The sequence below is a fragment of the Pyxicephalus adspersus genome, chromosome 10 (assembly GCF_032062135.1).
Source record: "Pyxicephalus adspersus chromosome 10, UCB_Pads_2.0, whole genome shotgun sequence".
Taxonomy (NCBI): Eukaryota; Metazoa; Chordata; class Amphibia; order Anura; family Pyxicephalidae; genus Pyxicephalus; species Pyxicephalus adspersus.
In genome coordinates, this window is record NC_092867.1 from 19601086 (window position 1) to 19621357 (window position 20272).

The 20272-nt window shown below is 38.6% G+C and overlaps 1 protein-coding gene across 1 annotated transcript; it reads right to left on the reverse strand.

The window, feature by feature from the left end:
- Window positions 1-1976: 1976 nt before the first annotated feature.
- PCGF6 (polycomb group ring finger 6) lies at window positions 1977-19881 on the reverse strand. Its single transcript, XM_072423992.1, has 10 exons — window positions 19699-19881; window positions 18904-19003; window positions 17214-17310; window positions 16598-16653; window positions 15886-15945; window positions 15238-15346; window positions 11435-11462; window positions 10141-10239; window positions 6437-6523; window positions 1977-2617 (listed from the first exon to the last, which is right to left on the reverse strand). Exons 1-10 carry the CDS (start codon window positions 19876-19878, stop codon window positions 2561-2563), a joined length of 873 nt encoding a protein of 290 aa, XP_072280093.1. The 5' UTR covers window positions 19879-19881; the 3' UTR covers window positions 1977-2560.
- Between the last annotated feature and the right edge of the window lie 391 nt (window positions 19882-20272).

A 20272-nucleotide genomic window follows, 5' to 3' on the forward strand; every position in this document is an offset into this window, starting at 1 on the left:
TATGCAGTATTAGGCTGAATGCTTTAGAAAAGCTAGTTTAATAATTTATTTTTGCTAAAGATTTATATTTTATTGTAGCATCAAGATAAATAATACTGTGCTACTGGGATATCTCCAGGCACAGGTGTTATTTAGAAGAGGCATTAGTAATGTGGCCATTAAAGGATAATGATACTGGATGTGTCCTTGCTGCTCTCCATGAAAAGGTTTAAATAATGAGCAGACCAAACAGCTTCCTCTGATACATCCTCTGTCTGGAACACAAAGAGCAAGGTTACTGATCAGTTTAGACTTCGTACAACAAAAATACAATTACCACTCTGAATATGCTGATAAACATTCTTTGTCAAAGATTATTAAGTGATTAAGTATGTGCCTAAACCAAGGAACAAAAATATTAAATTATTGTAGCTTGATGTGATGGCTTAATTAGTTTTGCTTCTCTCAGACTTTTCTAAAAATAGGAGAGGAGAGGGATTAAAAATATATATAAAATAGAGCTTTAAAAAACTTTTTCTTTTAATAAATTTGTTTATTCTACTTTTCAGACCTCCATCATCATTTTAATGATCATCCTCCTGTCACCTAAACCCATTACCACTTGTCACAAGCAGGATTGCTCCTCGTAGTCCCGAAGCAGAGCATGCACATTAATGGAGCTCTATAGCCTGCAAAAGTGAACAGTCAAAAAAAAAAAAAAAAATAACAAAAAGGCTCCTGGAGAAATAAAACAAACCATCTTCAGATGAATATGGTTGCTTCATTTCACATATTCACCCAATGTGATATTTGCAGGACGGTGCAGTAGAGAACAGGCCATAATAAAAAAATAGTTGCTGTCATTGATTTATTTTTAAAGTTTAATACTTAGATTAAAACCTTCAGGTGGACATTGGATCCTGCTATTAGGTTTGAACTGAAGTATCTTTTGGTGAGATTAGTGCTTTAGGATAGTTGGTTACTTCTGTTTATCCCATCTATACCTGTTTTTTGCCCGACTGTACTGAGACCTGCTTAGGTGCCAAGTTTCTGAGAGGACTACAAGTCCAAAGGGTTGATTATCAAGTTTGAAAGATTTAATAACACAGAGATTGAGAATTTTGTTGTTTGTATTGAATGTAAATTTATCTATTTACAATAAAATGATTTGGATTAAAAATGGTTTAAAATGGTTTAAATCGAAATATAATAAAATCTTTTGGACTCTAACGTCCCGACTTTGTGGAAATAAATATAATAATTGAAGCAATGAATTTTAACCATTTTGCAAGAAGATATCTATTCTTTTTCTGTATAGACCTGTTTGTCCTATTATTTGATTTACAAAAATGAAACTAGGACCAGACTTCACCAAACACATACTTGTTCCAGGTAAATGATTCACCAATTGTGATTTAGGGACTGGGGAGGCCCAAGCTTTGAAAAAATGTATTTATGACATATATTTGTGCTCTGTGCACAGTTAAATTGAAACATCAACAGTATATGCAGGGAGACACTGCTGAAAGATTTCAATGTAACCATCCACCATATTAAGGTCTACTCATATTTACATTTTTCTACACATGTACAGACCACGAACGGGTCTGTAAAATTGGCATAACAGACCCACTTCTAAAAAAAAAAAAAAATTAAAAAAAATAGTAATTGCTTAAAAAGGAGGGGGGGGGGGGTGCACAGTTACAAGAAATAAAGTCAATGTATATTTTGTGCATGCTTTAAAGTCAGCAAAGAGATTTGCATTTTAAACACTAAATCAATGTGACCTTTTGAAACCCACTTATTGATCAGACAATTCATTAGGTAAACAATTTACAATGATTATGTTGATGTGATTTGAGAATGCTATTGAGTAGTACAGTCATCAATCTACAGCAGCGACACAGCTACCTATAATTTTTTTTTTTGTTTTGTTTTTTTGGTAGCATTTCCCTTTTATACAACATGGGTTCTTTGTGAATAAAAATAGGACAACACTGCTTACAAAATTACTTTATTGTAAGTATGAAGAGGTGTAAAGCTTTGCAACACTGTGTATGAACAGCTGTGTTTTAATAAAAAGCCTCCAAAGAAAGTCAAATGTTCAAAAACAGAATATTTACAAATATTTGATTGCTACATAACAGTAAATCAATGTGCAATCATAGCAAAAGATATTTACATTTTTATTCTTCAGTGTTTTTGGTAGATTTTTGTTAACACCCAGGTCCAATGGTAAGGCAATTCTCATATGCTCCACATGAGCTTTTGGTATTCATTTTGTTTAGGATTCAGTATCAAAAGCAATTTACACATTTCATTTGCAGATTTGGTTTCCAGAGAAGTAGGGAGAAAATGTTCACACCTTTTAATGCTCTCACACACAAGTCTTCTGAATGGCTGTCTACACATGCCCAGTGCATGCTCAGCCTGGTGAAACAATTCACCCAGCGAATACTTAGCTCTGTAAGAGCTTGCAGCAAATCTTCACTTACAGAATATCCATATTCCCGACACCAAGACTGACTGAAGTCATCTTTCAAAAGAGGGTGTCCACATTTATAAATCCGCATTAATACCTTCATGTAAATGCCAATGGAGACAGGACCAGGCCAAAGTGAAGAACCAGCAAACCATCCTGTAAAAATAAAGGCAATGGGTTGTAGGTCATGACTTAATGTACAAAAAGTCACACTTTAAACAAACAGATGGAGTTTTACACTTTTTTTTATTCTAAAATTGTATAACAACATTCTCTAAATTTTGCCTAAAACTGTTGCAATAATTTATCTCTGGTATACTGAACATCTTGTTTTGCAAGATTTGCAAATCTCAAACCCCAAAATGCATTTGTCTCATTAGGTAAAATGTATGGCATTGACTGAAGAATAAAAAAGGGACCACTTATTTACTATTAGGAAGCGGGCACTTTTAATTACAGCATTATTTAATAGCACCTACCTGATAGAGGATAGGGACTGTAGGTTTGTTCTTAAGTTGAATTTGTATGTAAGTTGGAACAGGCACATTTCCCAACATATTATTAGGCAGCATGGTGTCAGCTAGTGTATAAAATCCCCACTGTGAGTTATTCACAAAGTAAAAAAAATGTAATTTCAAAGCTGTGCTTTGAAATGCAAAAAGAAACAATTGCAGAGTTTGTCTTGGTCATTAAAGAGTTACAAGAGGCTGCAGAAAGAGCTCCGCTGTGTTTAGAAAAAGATTTCTTCTGCAAGTCATGTAAACAACCCACCTATCAAGCCTTGGTTCTGCACACTAGCGAACAGGGAAGCCCTGTTCATATCTAGGAGGCGTCCATATGTCGGATGTCCTTAACCCAGGAACTACCTGTACCTTAGATACTGATAGAGCTGGAAACTAACCAACTGATAACTAAAAACTAAAACTGGTAAATCCTTAGATGTAAAACAAAAAAGTAAAATTTAAATGTAACCTCACTGCAATATGATTGTCCAGGGCCCTTCACCTTATTGATACTCCCATGCAGGATTTAAAACCTCACAAAAGAAAATTGGGAAATGGTCTGGGCAGCAGATCTAGGTTCCTTTTTCAGATGGAGTGCGGTTCCCCCTCAATTTATATTTAACTGCACTGTACTGGGTGCTGTATTATTTAAAAAACTACATAAAAATGAATTACAGGATTGCAATTTTTAACAACAGATTTATGTGGTCTCAAAATGCAGCAGAATGAACTTAAGCTACACTGACAAAACTGCAGCTATATTAACATTTTAATAGTGTTCATGGACATTGACCTCCAAGCCTTCAGGAAAGTCATATAAAATATAGGTTCATTTAGCAATCTTTGCAGGCTGCAGACAGGCTTTGAATGTAAATCCATCCTTTAAAACAGGTCACCTTGCTACTGGATTGCCACTATGTGAACAGTCTCACTTGTTTTTACACAAATGTTGTATATATACTTGCCTTAAGAAAAGAGCAATGTAAAAATACAGTAATTTTACATCAACCTTGGATGTGCCTTGCAGAAAAGATTTGCATATTTAGTCATATTGATTAGAAACCAATAATGCACAAGACATTCAAAGTTGCAAGGAATTTCTTTTAACACAGGGCACAATGGACAAAGGACAAAAACCTTCAGAAAGGTTTAAGAGTAAAAATAAAAGAAAGAAAGAAACCTATTTCTATTAGTAGGGCACTTCTTGTTATTATAGTCAAGGTGATTCCAGCCACATGTGTATTAATGTTTCATATGCAAAAAAAAAAAAAAAAAATTGTAAAAGGACTCAAACTGCTTGAAATATAGGAGGTGACGAAAACAATACTACTGGTGGCCATTCAGCCAACAGATTTTTCTGAAATAAGCAAACATTTGCATGCAGCTAACACAATACCCTGAAAATATCTTTCTGACTTTTCTGGCAGATGTATGATACAAATTTAATGTTTGGGGAGGCAACTTACAATAAATACATGCAAAGATCTACCTAGGCAACTTATTTCATCTATATCTATTTGGGTAGCCCCTTGCTCTACATACTTGTTGCTAAATTATTTTGGCAACAGGACACAATAAAACTGAACTCTAGTTCTACATTTATATTTGTAGAGTCCTCTCCTGTCATGAAAGTGAATAGCTTAATTTCTCAGTTATCTCATTAGAAGCTGCAGCAAGTATCTTGAGGTTGTTTCCTGTTTGATAGCCTGCAAGCAACCTCAAGCTGTCCCTATCTGACTAGCACTGTCACCAGCACACCCTTTTATCTATTGGTCTACCTTTCTTTCAGTCATTTAGTGTCTTTGACTTGTGTAAACATGAGGGAAGGTTTCATGCAGGAAAACCTGAAACTTGTATCTTAGTTGGCATCTGCATTCCCTTTTTGTGCACAGTGGTTTGCTTACAGATCTGCCTCCTGCTCCTTGCAGATCCCTCCTCCATCTCAGGACTTTCCAAAGAAGATGCCTAAGGTTCCCTTTAGCCTTATTGTTTTCTTTAACACTTATTTGAAATATGAATATGTCTCCATGAAAACTCTACAGCGGTGAAACATAAGTAATTATAAATTATAACACTTAAATCAAAATTTTGATGCATGCTAGAATGCTTAATTTAGTTGGGTCAATGCAGTGAACAAAATCTATGCATAAATTATGGTAATGTTAGCCATAAATTTTATGTTTTATGGCTGGTATAGAAAACTCAGCAGACAGTGAAAATCTAGTCTGCAAAACAGGTTCAATTAGCTACAGAATACATTTATGTGGAGGATATGAGCCAATGATGCACATGCTTTGCACTAAAACTGTCACCTAAATATTAAATGTTTGCTTACTCTGCAACTTGCAGGCAAAGCTGCTCCATTTCCAAAAGGAGGAAAAATTGACAAGAAAAGAGTGCAATTCCCAGTAACACTCACTGGTTGGGTTCATTATTTGTCTTTAAAATAAGATTTGAAAATACATGAAATAAATGAATAAAATAAATCAAAGTTTCATCAGGTTTACTCTGTGGTACATGGAAACTGGGGGTCAGGGATGGCCTCTGGTTTCCATACGGTTGCCAATACAGACATTTACATTCCCATTACAGTTTATAGGTCCTTTGCATCACATAACAAATGCTGCATTGGGCATCCCTCAGACTGCTGAAGAGTAACCACAATACCAGAATGTTGGGGAAGACAAGACTGCGCCAATGATCAGTTCCCTTGCACTGGCAGAGTGTTCAGCACTCCCCAGACTCATACTCACCATGAGGGTCTTCCAAAAGATGGGAAGAAGGGGCTTCAAGACCCAATAATTGGGAAGCACTAGTAGAAGTAACTAGCTGCTCCCCTACATACATTAATAAGAGCCGAGTAAAATCCACAGGTAAATGCGACAAAGCATGCTAGTATCTTCTGAGACCAGATTTTGACATTTATAGGGTTCTTTGATGGCACAAATGATTGTACAGCCAAAAAACTTTTCTACCACAAAAGTTAAACCCAATGAAGCCAAGGAGGACTCAAACTCAGGATGATGGTTTAGTTTCTAGTAGTAGAGGGCAATATGACCGAAGGCCGCAGAGATCAACACTGATGTTAGGCATTGCAGCACAGTGATTATTACTAGAACGCTATAAAAAAAGAAAGTATTTATCATGGTAGGTTACACTCAGGATGACTAAGGAATTTATGGGGGTTGTCCATTTAGTAGTGTTCCCTCTTAAAATTGGTCAAGACATACTGAGAATATAGTAAGAATAAGACAAAGTCAGCTTTGTAAGTCAAATAGTATATACACACAAAATAAAACAGAAGTGTAAATTTCAAGAACAATCTTAGTGTGGCCTACTGTCCATTTGTTATAGCCAATTTCTGTTCAGCTTAACTGAAATGCCGTTTTAAAATTCAAGAAATGTGAAGCAAAGCACTAAATTACAAATTTAATATTGCCAATCAATAGCACATGCAAGAATTAGAGAATACCTGAATACAACTTTTTCCAATGGCAGCAAGTATTTCCCGCAGAGTTTGATAGTGTTCCAGCAAATGGTCTCCACAAATAATATCTACCTATGAGACAAATATATGTTGAAAAACATGTTCTATTGTTTTATGACGTTTAAATTGCACAAATAAAAAGAATATTCAATTTTATTGAAAATACCTTCTGAACTGGTTGAGCCAATCAGACATGCATCTTAACGTCATATATAAAAGTGCTGGTTCCACCCATTAAACACAAAAAAGGAGCAAGATTAATTCTAAAAGATGGAACCTAACTAATAAGTATGCTCCTACTGTCTCACCCATCATGGGCCATGATTGATGGACTTAATAACCAGACAGGGTGGTGGTGGCAGCAGTAGCAAAGCCTACACCTATTACTAAAACTGTTCTTTTACTTTAGGAGACCTAGGTTGAAAATGGATGATTCAGAAACAAACAACTGCTCGCTCACACCCGCACCTTCAAGGTCATTGAGCCAAGTTCCTGAAAGTTTACTTATAGATACTGTACTTAGGATTTTAGGTCTAGAAAGATTTTCCCAAAAACAAAATCTATCTAATGAAGTCCCGGAGAGCAGTAAATACAGACAGAGGTCCTAACCTAAAACAGCATGCTTTGAGTCTGGATACACCTAAAGTATCTTCAACATCTGACCACTTCCAGGTGTTTGATGCTTGGTCCTCCACTACTCAAATGGTACAACGCTGTTGGGTTAGTACAATTTTATTTAAGAACAATACCGTCCCACCAACAATATTGTTTTACCAATATTTATAGCATATGTATACCTTTCATAAGGTCTTAAAGAATGCAACTAATACTTTAACTGGCATTCTTATAAGGGCAAATCATCGGTCAGTTCTGGTCAAGCACTGGCCCTCATAATTTAAAACACAGCTCCACACCTAATCTGGAGTCTCATCCAGATCATATTGCATGCAACATATTTTTTGAACATGTGCCAAGCATTTAAATTTTGTCAGAATCCTTTGCCGAATGCAACTCAGTACTATTATTTTTTGTTAATATTATTATTTCTTATTGCATTCTTATATCTATCTATCTGTCTTTATATCATTATTATTATTATTATATTAATAATAATAATAATAATAAACAGGATTTATATAGTGCCAACATATTACGCAGTGTTATACATTAAATAGGGGTTGCAAATGACAGACTAATACAGACAGTGATACAGGAGGAGAGGAACCTGCCCCGAAGAGCTTACAATCTAGTAGGTGGGGGAATTTACACACAATAGGATGGAAGATATGTAATGGTGGGAAGTAGTGATGGTTTCAAAAGACAGAAGAAGATGGGTAGGCAAGTTTGAAAAAATGGGTTTTGAGCGCTCTATTAAATGAGCAGAAAGTAGGAGGAAGCCGAAAAGGACAGGGGTCCAGTGAATGTTTCTTTAGGATAGGGAGAATTATGGCATGTTTAAAAGCTGAGGGGTATTGACCAGTACAAAGGGAGAGGTTGAATAGTTTTGGTTAAGGCAGGGGCCAGAGTGGAGGAATGGGCACGGAGTAGATCATAGGGAATTGGGTCAAGAGGACAGGTAGTGGATGGAGATGATGAGAGAAGAGAAGAGACTTTGTCCACAGGAACAGGGCTGAGGGAGGCCAATGATGATTTACAGGTGGAAGGGGTGGGTATAGTTGGAGTGGCTCGGTGAGCAGAGACACCATGTATGATTTTTTCTATTTTATCTCTAAAATGGGTGGCAATGTCTTGGAGAGAGAAGGTTGTTGAGGGGGGAGCAGGTGTGGGGTTTAGGAGGAAGTCAATTGTTGAGAAGAGGCTGCATGGGTTGGAAGCTTGAGAGGAAATGACTGCTTGGTGACAGTAATCTCAGTGTTAAAGCTTTGTAGCTTAGCTTTGTAGTCCATGAAGTCAGCACTGAGGCCAGATTTTCTACACGTACGCTCAGCTGCATGAACAGTCGTTTGTAGTCGTTTGGTGTGATTGTTGTGCCAGAATGGGAGTATTGGAAGGTGGCAGGGGCAACTTTATCCAAACCCAAGGAAAGAGAGTGGTTTAACAGGGTGGCAGCTTCATCTGGGGAGGCGATTCATTAAAGTATAGTACAATATTAAATTTTACTTGTAAGACTCTGCGTTATCTTGCTTTGTACACTTCAAAGTCAACCCATCAAAATTTTCTGACATGGGGCTGGTGGATTACGTCAAAAAAAAAATCTACATTTACAACAACCCTAGATGTTTTGCATGCCAAAGATTATTCAAAGTTTTTTTGGGGTTTTTTTTTATGCTTTGCTATACACTGGTGATGTTTAAAGGAAAGATTGAATATTAGCTAATGTGAACACAGCTTCAAATCTAAAACGACAGTTATAAAGAAAAACAAATAATAAAAATGCAATTTCAAGGAAAACTTTCTTTATTTAAATTCTTGTCTTGAAAGCATCATACTGAGCCAACTATTATCTCTGTGCAGAATGAAAAGTTCCACGGCAATAAAGCCAACATTTTACCTTGGGCCAAATAACTGACCTTGAACAAGCAAACTGCCAGGGAGCCGGTAATAGCTTTTTACATATTTAGCTCCATGGAAGACAGAGACATATATTTAGTTTTGTAACAGACTCTCACAGAGATATCAGAGCAAAGAATTTTTAGTTCCCTATATTTGTCTGCCTAAACTGCATGATAGATATAGAGTCTAAGCCATGCATGGGCAAGCAACGGCCCAGCAAGGGATGTTTCTCTGGCCCTTTGGTTATTCCGCAGCTCTGGCCGGTGCCACCCCGAGCAGGGTCAGGAGAAGGACCCGACCGTGGGGCCGCACCGGCCAGAGCCGCAGAACACGTCCCCAGATCTGAGCCTGTAATGGGAGAGTGGGCAGGTTGTGTGCAGTAATACAGCCCGCCCACTCTCCCATCGCAATCTCAGAGCCTGCGATTGGAGAGTGAGCGGGCTGTGTCCCTGCACACAACCCACCCACTGTCCTATCGCAGGCTCTAAGCTTGCAATGGGAGAGTGGACGGGGTTATGCCATCATGACGTCACGTTCAGGGGCGTCATGATGGCATAACGCCGCCCACTCTACCATCTACTGGGCCCCTCTGACAATTTTTTTTTTTCAGATTGTGGCCCCTGATTAAAAAAAAGTTTGCCCACCCCTGGACCAAGCACTGAACAAATCTGAGATCTTACAGAAGACACACACAGTTTATTATACATACAATGCAGCTGCTGTTTTTAACTCTCACATAGTGATGACATTTGGAATCAGAAAATGGAATATAAATTTGAATACATGAGACTAACAGTTGACTTAAATTATTGGTAACCTGAAAGACATGTATATGTGCATGTTATCTACAGGAATGGTAGATGGTATCCTACCCAATATTTGGCTTGTTATCTATCCGACAATTTTAAGTAAGCACCCAGCTTTTTTTGGGTGGTTTATCAAAAGTTGGGTCACAATAAAGGGACTGTCACTACAATTTCTTCCCAACCAGATTAAGAAAAAATCTGGGTTGAACACTGAGAAAGGTGGATTAGATTACTTAAATGATATCAATTCTTGTTTTTCTTCTATAAAAAAACAAGAGTTTATTGCAATTGAATTATCAAATCACAGAAATCAAAACAAATGGTAACAATAAACACATTAAGTTCAACAGAACACAATGTATTACTTACTTGACACACTGCAGTAAGCTCCATTTTCCTTCTTAAGAATTTCTCCACATGCCCAATGGTTGCTTCTCCAGACACACGTACAAACTTCTTCTCCAGAGGCTAAAATAGTGGACACAAAGTAAGTTGATTTACTTTAAATAGAGAGTGTTCCCAAATGTAATTTGATAGCTAGTGATAGATTTCCCAGAATTGTTGAAGAAAGGGAAGATTTCCATTAACCAGAACAGTACTGGTAATTTAATTATGAGTATTTTAAATAAACTTAAGCTCGATGACGAACAGTGGATGCTAATGTAACAAAATGGAAAAGATTTATTCTTTCAAGCATGTGCACTCTAAAGACATTGTTGGCATTAGGCTACTGTTTATTTCTCCCAAAGACAACATCAGGGTTTCTTTAACCTCCCTGGCGGTATAAATAATAAGTATTTTTAAATGTAAAACTTAGTATTTTTGGCCGGCATCTGCTTCCCCTGGCCTTAGGTCCCCAACCTTCACACGCCGAGGATGCAGATGCCGGCCAGGAATCTCCAGCTTACAGAGATGCCCGGCTGGCATCGCCAGGGGAAGAAGATGCCAGGCATCGCTGGAGGACGCAGCCTCCTATACATCTCTCTCTTCTTTAAGTCTTCTTTAAATGCATAAAACAGGATAAAAAACTAAGTTCATGAAAAGTTCAGTTAACACAAAAACTGTAAGCTACACATTTGATATCTTGAATCAAACAGACTTTAAAAAAAGGTTGAGTATGTCACATTTAATGACACAGTCTCACTAAGTATGAACATGACAACGTTTTTCTGCAGAACTGTTTTTCAGATATTTCAGGACTCTGATATGAATAATGAAGGTGATATTAAACATGCATGAACCTATTTCCAAGCACAGCAGTGGCAGAGAGAGGGAACATCAATAAGGACAGTGAGACAGCACTTTCTTACAGGCGTTACATTTCTCTTTTTTAACACTTTGCCATTAGGCTACAGAAGAGGCAACATAATAAGTTCTCCAGTGTTTTCTGTGGAGTGGAAAAGCCTGTTCCCCCTAGAATACTACAGAGATAAACCCCTGTCTCCTTGCTAATGTCCGACACTGAACCACAGCTCTCCAATCAGCACAGCTGCTGATTAGAAAGATCTAGTTCTGGATCAGATCTATCAAAAATATTTGAGTTATTATCTTAAAAGTATAGGTAAGTGTAATGATCATAGTAGGTAAGCTGCTCTGCGTCCAACCACAGGCAGTCAATACACCAGATTGGCCAGATACTTTAATGGATATTATGTATATTTACCTTATAGGTTCCTGTTCCCTCCTGAGCCCTACAAAATAACCAAAAATATATAAATTAAACTATAGCCATGTAGTACATACAATAAAGCGTGTATTATATCTGTCATATGCTCCCATCCATTTGAGTTTTATATTGTTGAAATATAATTAAGTGACATTTCATTACCATCCTAATGCACTTTTAGAACCAATATACTGTAATAAATAATGCAGGAGGCAGTGGTATGTGTGGACACAAAACACTTCAAGCTCCACTAATGTCTGGGGAATGAAAGCTTTCACTTTCAAAGGCAGAACCGGGTAGGGTGTCACAAGATGAATATCAAAGCAATGCAATTGCATCCCTGGGAGTTCTTAATGTCAACCTAGATACATCAGGGTAACTGAATCCCATACTAAATGATGCAGTCAATAAATCTGACACAATTATGTGTCTATATATTTTCTTTTGACAATCAAGCATATACACTTGTACAGTATTTTCAGTATATATCAGTTTTATCTTTAAATATTAGAATTTATATGGTAACCATGCCCCAAAAGTATGGAGGTTTCTGCAGATGCAAAACTCCTCCAGAAGACTTTTGGTAAACTTGCCCCTATGTTTATGCATATGCCATAATAGAATGAAATGCATTAAATAAAAAGAATTAAACTGCCATTCCGAAGACATAATACACACCCACCCAAACCATTTCTAAAAAGAAAGGAAGCCATCTAGTGGCCGTGGCTGAAGAAGCATCTGCAATGTCAGCAATTTGTTGCCCAACACAATGTTTTAAAGTAAAACTATTTTTCTCACATAAAAGCGTACAAAAAAAAAATAAGGAAAAAAAGGAATACATAACTTTACTTATAGTAAATTCTAAATGGCACTAACCACTCTTGGTTCCAGTGCTCTGGCAGACAATTAGCTTGGGTAAGGATTTCACTTTTTAACTCTAAAACACGAACACTGAGGAAAAAAAAAATAACAGAGGCTGCCATGGCTGGTCTTCAACTGAATTTACAAGCTACTTGGCCTTTGCTGCTTTCATAATTTTCTGAATTACTGTATCAGAACATGCAGCAAATAAAATCAGAACTTGCCAGACGTTAGTGACTCAAAGTACTTAATGCTTAGATCACCTGTGTCAGACACAAGGCCCGCGGACTGAATCTGGCCCATCTGGCCGTTTTTTATGTAGCAGGAGGACCCAGTCCCTGAAAGCTAGGTAGAAGCAGGGTGGTCCACACAAGTGCCTGACCGTGCTGCAGGCAGAAGGTCCCCAGTTGCTTCTTCACACATGCCGAGACCCAGCACTAAGCACTGTGCCAGAGTCCCGATCCTGCTGCCAGTACTATGCTGCTGCTGCTGCTGCTGCTGCTCCAGGTATGGAATCTCAGTGGGATGATACATTAGCATTGTCTCCAGATTCAGAGACACCGGCCTCCACCACACCACAGTCAGTGCCTCCATTACTCTCACATAGACAAGCCAAGACAGGGAAGGATAGGTCAGATACACCTAAAGCCGCTAAGCACAAAAAAGCAATCACTCCCAAAATGTCCAACAAGAGAAAAATTGATGCAGAAGGGAGACAATTTAATGAAAGAGTTGAAAGTAATTATATGTTCATGCTTCACGAAGACAAACCAGTTTGTATTTTGTGTTATGAGGCAGTGTCAGTGATGGAGTACAATATATGGCATTTTGACACCCAACATGGAGCTAAGTATGCTAAATATACCCTTCAAGAAAGACATAAAACTGCCCAAGAATTCAAAGGCAGACTGCAATCGCAGCAGAAAATGTTTACTAAACCTACAGCCAAACATGATGGAGAAGTGAAAGGTAGCTTTTTGTGGCTGAAGAAATCGCCCGAACTTCCAGGTGATTTTCAGAGGGTGCCTTTTTAACAGTGTGGGCGGGTGTGGCCCAACCAGATACAGAATTTTCAAAACTTCAATTTGTCAAGAAATACCATTGTAGCTGAGTTTAGGATCTTGCAGGAAACCTAACACAGCTGTTGATAAAAGCACAGACAATATTGTTGAAGCACAGTTGTCCATCCTTATACAAGCTGTGAAGATGGACCTCTCTATCACTGAGGAACTCTTGCATGTAGCTGCCCTACATTGGATGACAACAGCGAAGGACATTTTTGAGGTGGTGGATAAGTCCGTAAATATTAAATTACCCTGGGAAAAGTTGGTGGGCTAACTACTGATGGCGCACCTGCAATGTGTGGAGAAAAAAAAGGCTTGGTTGGAATAATAAAGGAAAAATGCTAGAAAGCCATGCACATCTGATTAGCTATCATTGCATTATCCATCAAGAAGCTATGTGTGGACAGGTTCCGAAAATGGATGACGGTCATAAAAATAGTAAATTTTATACGGCCGCGTGCCCTAAATCACCACCAGTTCTAGCAGTTTTTACAGGAGGTAGCTGCAGTGCATGGAGACGTGCCGTACTACACAGAAGTAAGGTGGCTGAGCTGGAGCACAGTCCTCAAACAATATTTTGAGCTCAGGGAACAAATTGCTCATTTCATGCAAAGGAAAGCCCTTGCCTGAACTGTCAGAGCCAACCTGGCTTTGTGATCTTGCGCGTGCATGTGTGATTTAACTAAGCATCTCGCCCAACTGAATCAGACGTTGCAGGGACACAAACAAGTCATCACAAAGATGTCTAATATGACCACAGCATTGCAGCGTAAACTTCTCTTATGGAAGTCCCAAATGGAACAGTACAATCTTGCCCACTTTCCTGTTTGTCAGAGCATCTCAGCCTCCTCTTCCTCTGCTTTTCCTTGTACTCGGGTGGCTACCAAAGTGAGACGGTTAATTAATGAGTCTGATCCGTGCTTCTCTGAATTAAGAACAAAGCACTCAGGCTTTGACATCTTTGCCAATTCTTTCACAGCTGACATCAACAGTGCGCCCCATCATCTTAAGATGGAGTTAGTAAAGCTTCAACCAATGATGGCCTGAGAGCAAAGTTCCAGGATGTCACGATCGAGGACATTTATTGTCTACTGCCCCCTGACTCGATGCCACAGCTCTGACCAGAAGAAAATGGTCCCAGACATCTGGTCAGAAAACAAACAGGTGAGCAATTTTAAATTTCAAATATAGAATAATAGATAAATGTATTAAAACTGTTGAGTTTGTAATTTAACCATTTTGCATTTGTTGTTATTTTCAGAACATGATTAATGCACAAGGATGGCGTGTGATTTGGTGTCTCAGGGTGAGGAAGGATCTATACTTCTACTAAGACTTTGTATCTTATTAAAAAGTTTGGCTCGTGACTTAGCCTGTGTTTTAGATTTAGGCCCCTCATGTGATTTGAGTTTGACACCCCTGGGTTAGATCAACAATACAACAAATTTAAACTTGTCTATTACCAAGACTTCTGTCTCATGGTTAAAGATATTCAGGGTGGGACAGTGTTCATAGATTGTGACCTCAGCTTCCTCCCTATAAAGTACCGATACCTCTAACTTTACACTTAGACAGGTCACTTTAATAAACAGGAAAATATCCTTACCTATTGCATTCACTGAGCATGGTTATTATCTTAAATGATAGTGGTAGCTTAAGGCAGGAAATAGACACCGGTGTTTGCTTTTTCATGAACCAAGAAGAACGCCCTTAAGTGGTCGTTTGTTTTAAAATCAGAAGAAAATATCATTAGGTGTTTAGCCTTTAACACAGTCAGAGGGATTTCCTAGAGGACAGAATGACCAAGATGCTGCATTGGTGGAAAGATGATAATAAAACATTAGTTTTCTTTATTTGATCAAGATATTTACTGACCCGATAAACTCAAGAAGCAGAGATACATCCAATTCTGGAGGGATGCAAAAGACAGGTCCCAACATCTTCCTAGGCCTTCCACGAATGCTTATGTTTGGTTGTGGGACTGCTGTGTGAACAAACAAGATTTTACTATGTTAGCAACTATTATTACTTGTTTTTCTTGTAGACGTGGAGATTAATTTGTCACAAACTTAACACTTAAAACTGAGCATGTGTGAAAAATGCATAACCAGTGGTTATCTATAACAAAAACCAAAAGTTACTGGCAGAATTAAAGGTACAAGAAGTTGAAGTTATATTTAAATCCAATTTTTCTTTCAAAATGGGAATGCACTGCCTGGACCCACTTTAATACTCCTAAAGCAGTTCTATCACTAAGATTTTTACTTTACAGAAAAGGGTGGATAACCTTTTCTGTAAAGGGGGGGGGGCAGGCAATCTTTGGTTTTAGAATAACGTCAGCTTCCTATTTCTCTGGACTGACTGTTAACTCAGCTTATGCTTTCTTTTGCCACATGCCAATGTTGAATGGCACAAGACATTTATAAGATTGTCTAGAAAGCAAAGAAGCTTTATGTTGGAATTTTTCATTGGAACTACAAAGGATAAATGTTACACCTTGCTACCACAAACAGTAAAACTTACTTGGCTTTGGAATTTCAAGGCCTCTTTCTCTGTAAAAGTCACACATCTGCTTTTTTTCACCTAGAAAAAAAAAATATAAAATGTAATGCAAACCATCAATCCCACTAAATAAAATATCCTTATTTTTCATAATTACAAGGCCAGCCATGAACTTTAAAGAGACTTAAGTCATACATTTGACATGACAGGTATCCACCCTGAAATTATCAAAATTCTAGCTATAGGTTTGCCTTGCTCAAACTGGACTAATCATTAAAATTTATGACATTGGTAACAAGACCACATCTATAAAAAAAAGAGGATACCTTTATCAGACTTTAGAACACTACAAGTTGAAATATAACGTTTGCCATAGCCTAAAAAAATGATATCACAAAGACAAAGTCATAAAGACATCACGAACAGACTTCTAGGTGAATGTTGCTTTTAAACTAAAGGGATTTTAGGTGCATGCCCCATCCATCAGACAGGCTTTAGTACAAAAAGCAGTGTCCCCTGGAAGACACCAATATGTTAGCTGTCACAGAATGGATTTGGACTGATCTACTAGATTTTAACGCTATGAGAAGTTTTAATCTCCAATCCAAAATTTGTATCTCGATGAATAGTGTTCTGGACATTTTTTAAGATACTTTGGTCCACTTCTCCTTGGTCACAAAGTACCTGTGTACATCAGCAGCTGATGTGGACTTCTTATAGTGAAATCACTTACGTTCTTCCAAATTAACGACTAATTTGTAGACTATGTCTTGTAACTGTCTATCCAATCTGAAATAAAAAATAAAATTATGCCATGAAAAAAAAAGTAATATACACTGCATTAGAATGTACTTTATATCACAGGATTCCTGGCACATAACCAGGGTACAGTAGAACTGTTTCTTTTTAAACAAAAAACTGCCATTTATAGTACCTGCCAGCCATTTTTAAAACCCAACATACCACAAGGTGCCTTAAAGAGCTATACAACACATTTTATGGTTACTTCTCTAATTTTTTTTACTTTGTTATGGAAGGACCTTACTTTCTTGATAAGAGGACCAAACCCAGCTTCCCCTAAGAACCTGCCTGTCCAATGCCAGCGCCTCACCACGCAACATGGGTATTCTTATCACACAGATATGATGGGTGCAGTTTAGTTTGGAAGTAATGGAAGAACATGTCCTCAGTAACAAGATGATAACAGGGCTTTAGTTGGATATCTGACTAGATGAACTCCAAATAAATTTATATAGATGCACTGTTTGGGGTATGACAGCAAAAAGGAAACTAAATTGTGAGGCAAATCTAAAAGAGTGGGGGAGAACTACATTTAAACAATTGCTTACCTGATATTATACAGAGGTTGTGTTTGATGGACCACAACGTTACACTTTGGACATCTGTTGCTGTAGTAAAAATGCTTTACTATGCAGCTTTTGCAAACTGTAAAAAACAAAAACAAAAAGGGACATTATAGCATACGTTTACTAAAATAAGTACAGACATATTTTATTTTAAATAAATATGCTTCTAACCCCTGCTGACCTAGGAGGTCATTTTTGGGGGGAAGCCAATTAACCTAACTGCATGTTTTTGGAATCTGGGAGGAAACCTGAGTACCCGGGAAGAAAACCCACACAAACACGGGCAGAACCTGTAAACTCCATAAAGATAGTGTCCTGGCTGATATTACACAACTTTTAACTATAATAGGGGAAAAGACTAAAGATGTGGCCAGTCCCAGGTTAAACAAAAATCTTTCCTGGCCATGGGGATAGCCCAGCAAAGTAGTTAGTATTATAAGGGTGGCTGGCACCACTTGGTCATTCTCACCACAGCACTGCTTTTTAAAGAACCAGTCCCTGCAGTTTTCCAGCAGGCAGCAGTGATAAATACTGCAATACCACTGCCTGACACCCCCATTCATTCTCAGGGGGCTGCTGTAAGTAGAAGCTACTTGTACACATCACCCCCGAGGCAGCAATAACCACAATGTAACCTCATTCAAACTGCTAGTCTGAATCCAGTCTTACCTAACATATCCCATGGAGGCTTCACCTTTATATGACTGATCTCTGCAGCCTCTTCTATAAGCCTCTATGTGTAGAAGACACCAGAGTTCTCCCCAGGCCCTTTTAGCTGGGTGCACCCCACTTGGCATTTTTCAGTAACCACCCGGCTGTTTTTGGGTGGTTACTGAAGAGTTGGGTCACAATACATCCGTCTAGTTTCTTCCCACCTGGCTTAAAAAAAATTCTGAACTGAACACTTGACACCAATGTCATTCTCTACAATGCAGGGCCTGTAGAGAAGAAAGCCAACTGCCACCCAAACAAAATCCAGCATTAAATCTTTGCAGGGCAAAGCTTGCCCCACTCTTTGCAAGGGAAGTTTTTTGCTCAACCTGGAGCGCAGCTTTAGCATGCACAACATTAACCTTATAGCATGCCGACAAAACGTAAAAAATTCTCCTATCTTGCACATTTGTTTTAAAGTGTACCTAAACTCAGAATTTTCACATTACATAAAAGGGTAGGTAGGGAAACAAAAGGTTTTTGTTTTTTTTTTTAAGTGCAACACCTTTAAAAAAAAAAATGGGTGCCTAATTCTCGAGAATGTATGGGAGCGCAGAGCTTCCAGGATACCTATGTCACACATCCCGGGAGGCTCCTGGATGCTCCTTCTGCGTATGTGGACACGCCTAGGAGTCTTTTCGTCAAAAGGGGCATAAAATGCCGATATCATGCACAAGCAGTAAGATCGGCAAGTTTTTCCCCATCCATGTCACCCGATCTCATGTCTGTGTCGGGTGACGTGGAAAGAAGAACCCAGAAGAGGAAAAGATGGCTGCGCCTAGTGTGCGGCCCGAAGACGGATGCCGGGACCAAGCGTGACCCGATGAAAAAGATCAACTGCTCAACGGGATTAAAGGTAAGTGTATTTTTTTTTGGTTTGGGTAAGGTTTGCGTTTACTTCCTCTTTACATGTTTTGCACTTTTACCATCCAGTGGTTTCATCAGACTTTTGTATACTCACATGTATGAAGACATTCTGTTATAGTAGTGGCATCAACAAAATAACCTTTACAGATTGAGCAGAGAATGTACGGGTTCAGGTCAGCAAGGTTTACCATGGACTGAAAAAAGAAAGACAGAAATGATAATGAATACACAAATTTGTTTCACCATCCAAATGTTAAAAAATGCTATAAAATCAGGGCACATTCCCCATCTCCACCTTTACATAGGGATATCTTACTGTCTAGGCAGACATTGCAGGCTTGATAAACATAACAGCAACATAAGAGATCAGAACAGGAAATGTTGCTACAGTTTATTTATGTTCTTCATATTGCTGCTGATCTGAGGCTTTAGTGTACAGCAAACATTTTGGGGATTATGTGCCAGCGGGGTGAGCTGCAGTGCCGCTGACATTTGGAATGGGGGTGGTGGGTGAGAGAAGGGTGCTTATGGGGACAGGAAATGGGCACAACTGAACCTAACCCAATCCACCACCTAGATAAGGAAGTGACGGGAAGTTTCCCCAAAGAGGAGATTTAGGCCTTTATTACTAGAAAAATAAAAAGTTTTTGCCATACATATTTTTAATACACAAAAGTTGGGTGATCATTATCCAAGTTATCAGATGCAAAAGCAAGGATAATTGTTTGCAAAGCTAAAACTGAGAGCTGAGATATTAGTATTTTCCTGTAATGTTTCGAGTATATATTCATATCTTAGAGCAATATATAGGAGGGCAGGCTCTATCAGCCGATCAATAAGCGATCAGAACAGATATGTGACACTCCAGACAGGTGTCCGCCCGTCTCACCTCACTTCCCGTCATATAACGCTCCCCTCTCCTCTCCGTACACAGGAATCCCGGCGCTGTTACCGGCTCTTCCACCTTTTCACACTTCACCGAGTTATCGAACTGTACTTCCATACCGACGCCGGTCACCGACACAGACACACGGCGCGGGACTTTGTTTTTCGACATATCGGCGCGCATGCGCCTCCTAGAGCATGCCGGGAAATGTAGTTCGCACAATGTAAAATCGGCGGACAAGTCAAGGCTAAGCAGGAGCGACGGACTGCAAGTCCCGGCATGCCTTGTGCTAAACATGCTGCTGGAGGCTGCCGGGATCTGTAGTACAGAGTAAAATAATCCTGCACAGAGAGATGTAGGAGAGTCTTAGACGAGCTTTAATAAATAAAATGTTCTAAGTGTCTGGAAGCATGTTTGCAATATTTGTACAATATTCACGTATTGGGAATCAATACCTGAATATGTATGTATGTCACATCCATACACACTTGTTCATTCCTGTACAATAATTCCCAAGCATTGTTCTGTATCTGTAGGCAGCTCCAGCATTGAAGACATGTCCTGCTCTTCCAGCCAG

Coding starts and splice junctions, on each gene's coding strand:
- PCGF6 (XM_072423992.1), bottom strand. CDS start 19,878: ATGCGCGCCGATATGTCGAAAAACAAAGTCCCGCGCCGTGTGTCTGTG. Junction 15,946..16,597: donor AGTCGTTAATTTGGAAGAAC/GTAAGTGATTTC, acceptor TTTTTTTTCTAG/GTGAAAAAAAGCAGATGTGT. Junction 2,618..6,436: donor TTGGAAAAAGTTGTATTCAG/GTATTCTCTAAT, acceptor TTATTTTTACAG/GATGGTTTGCTGGTTCTTCA.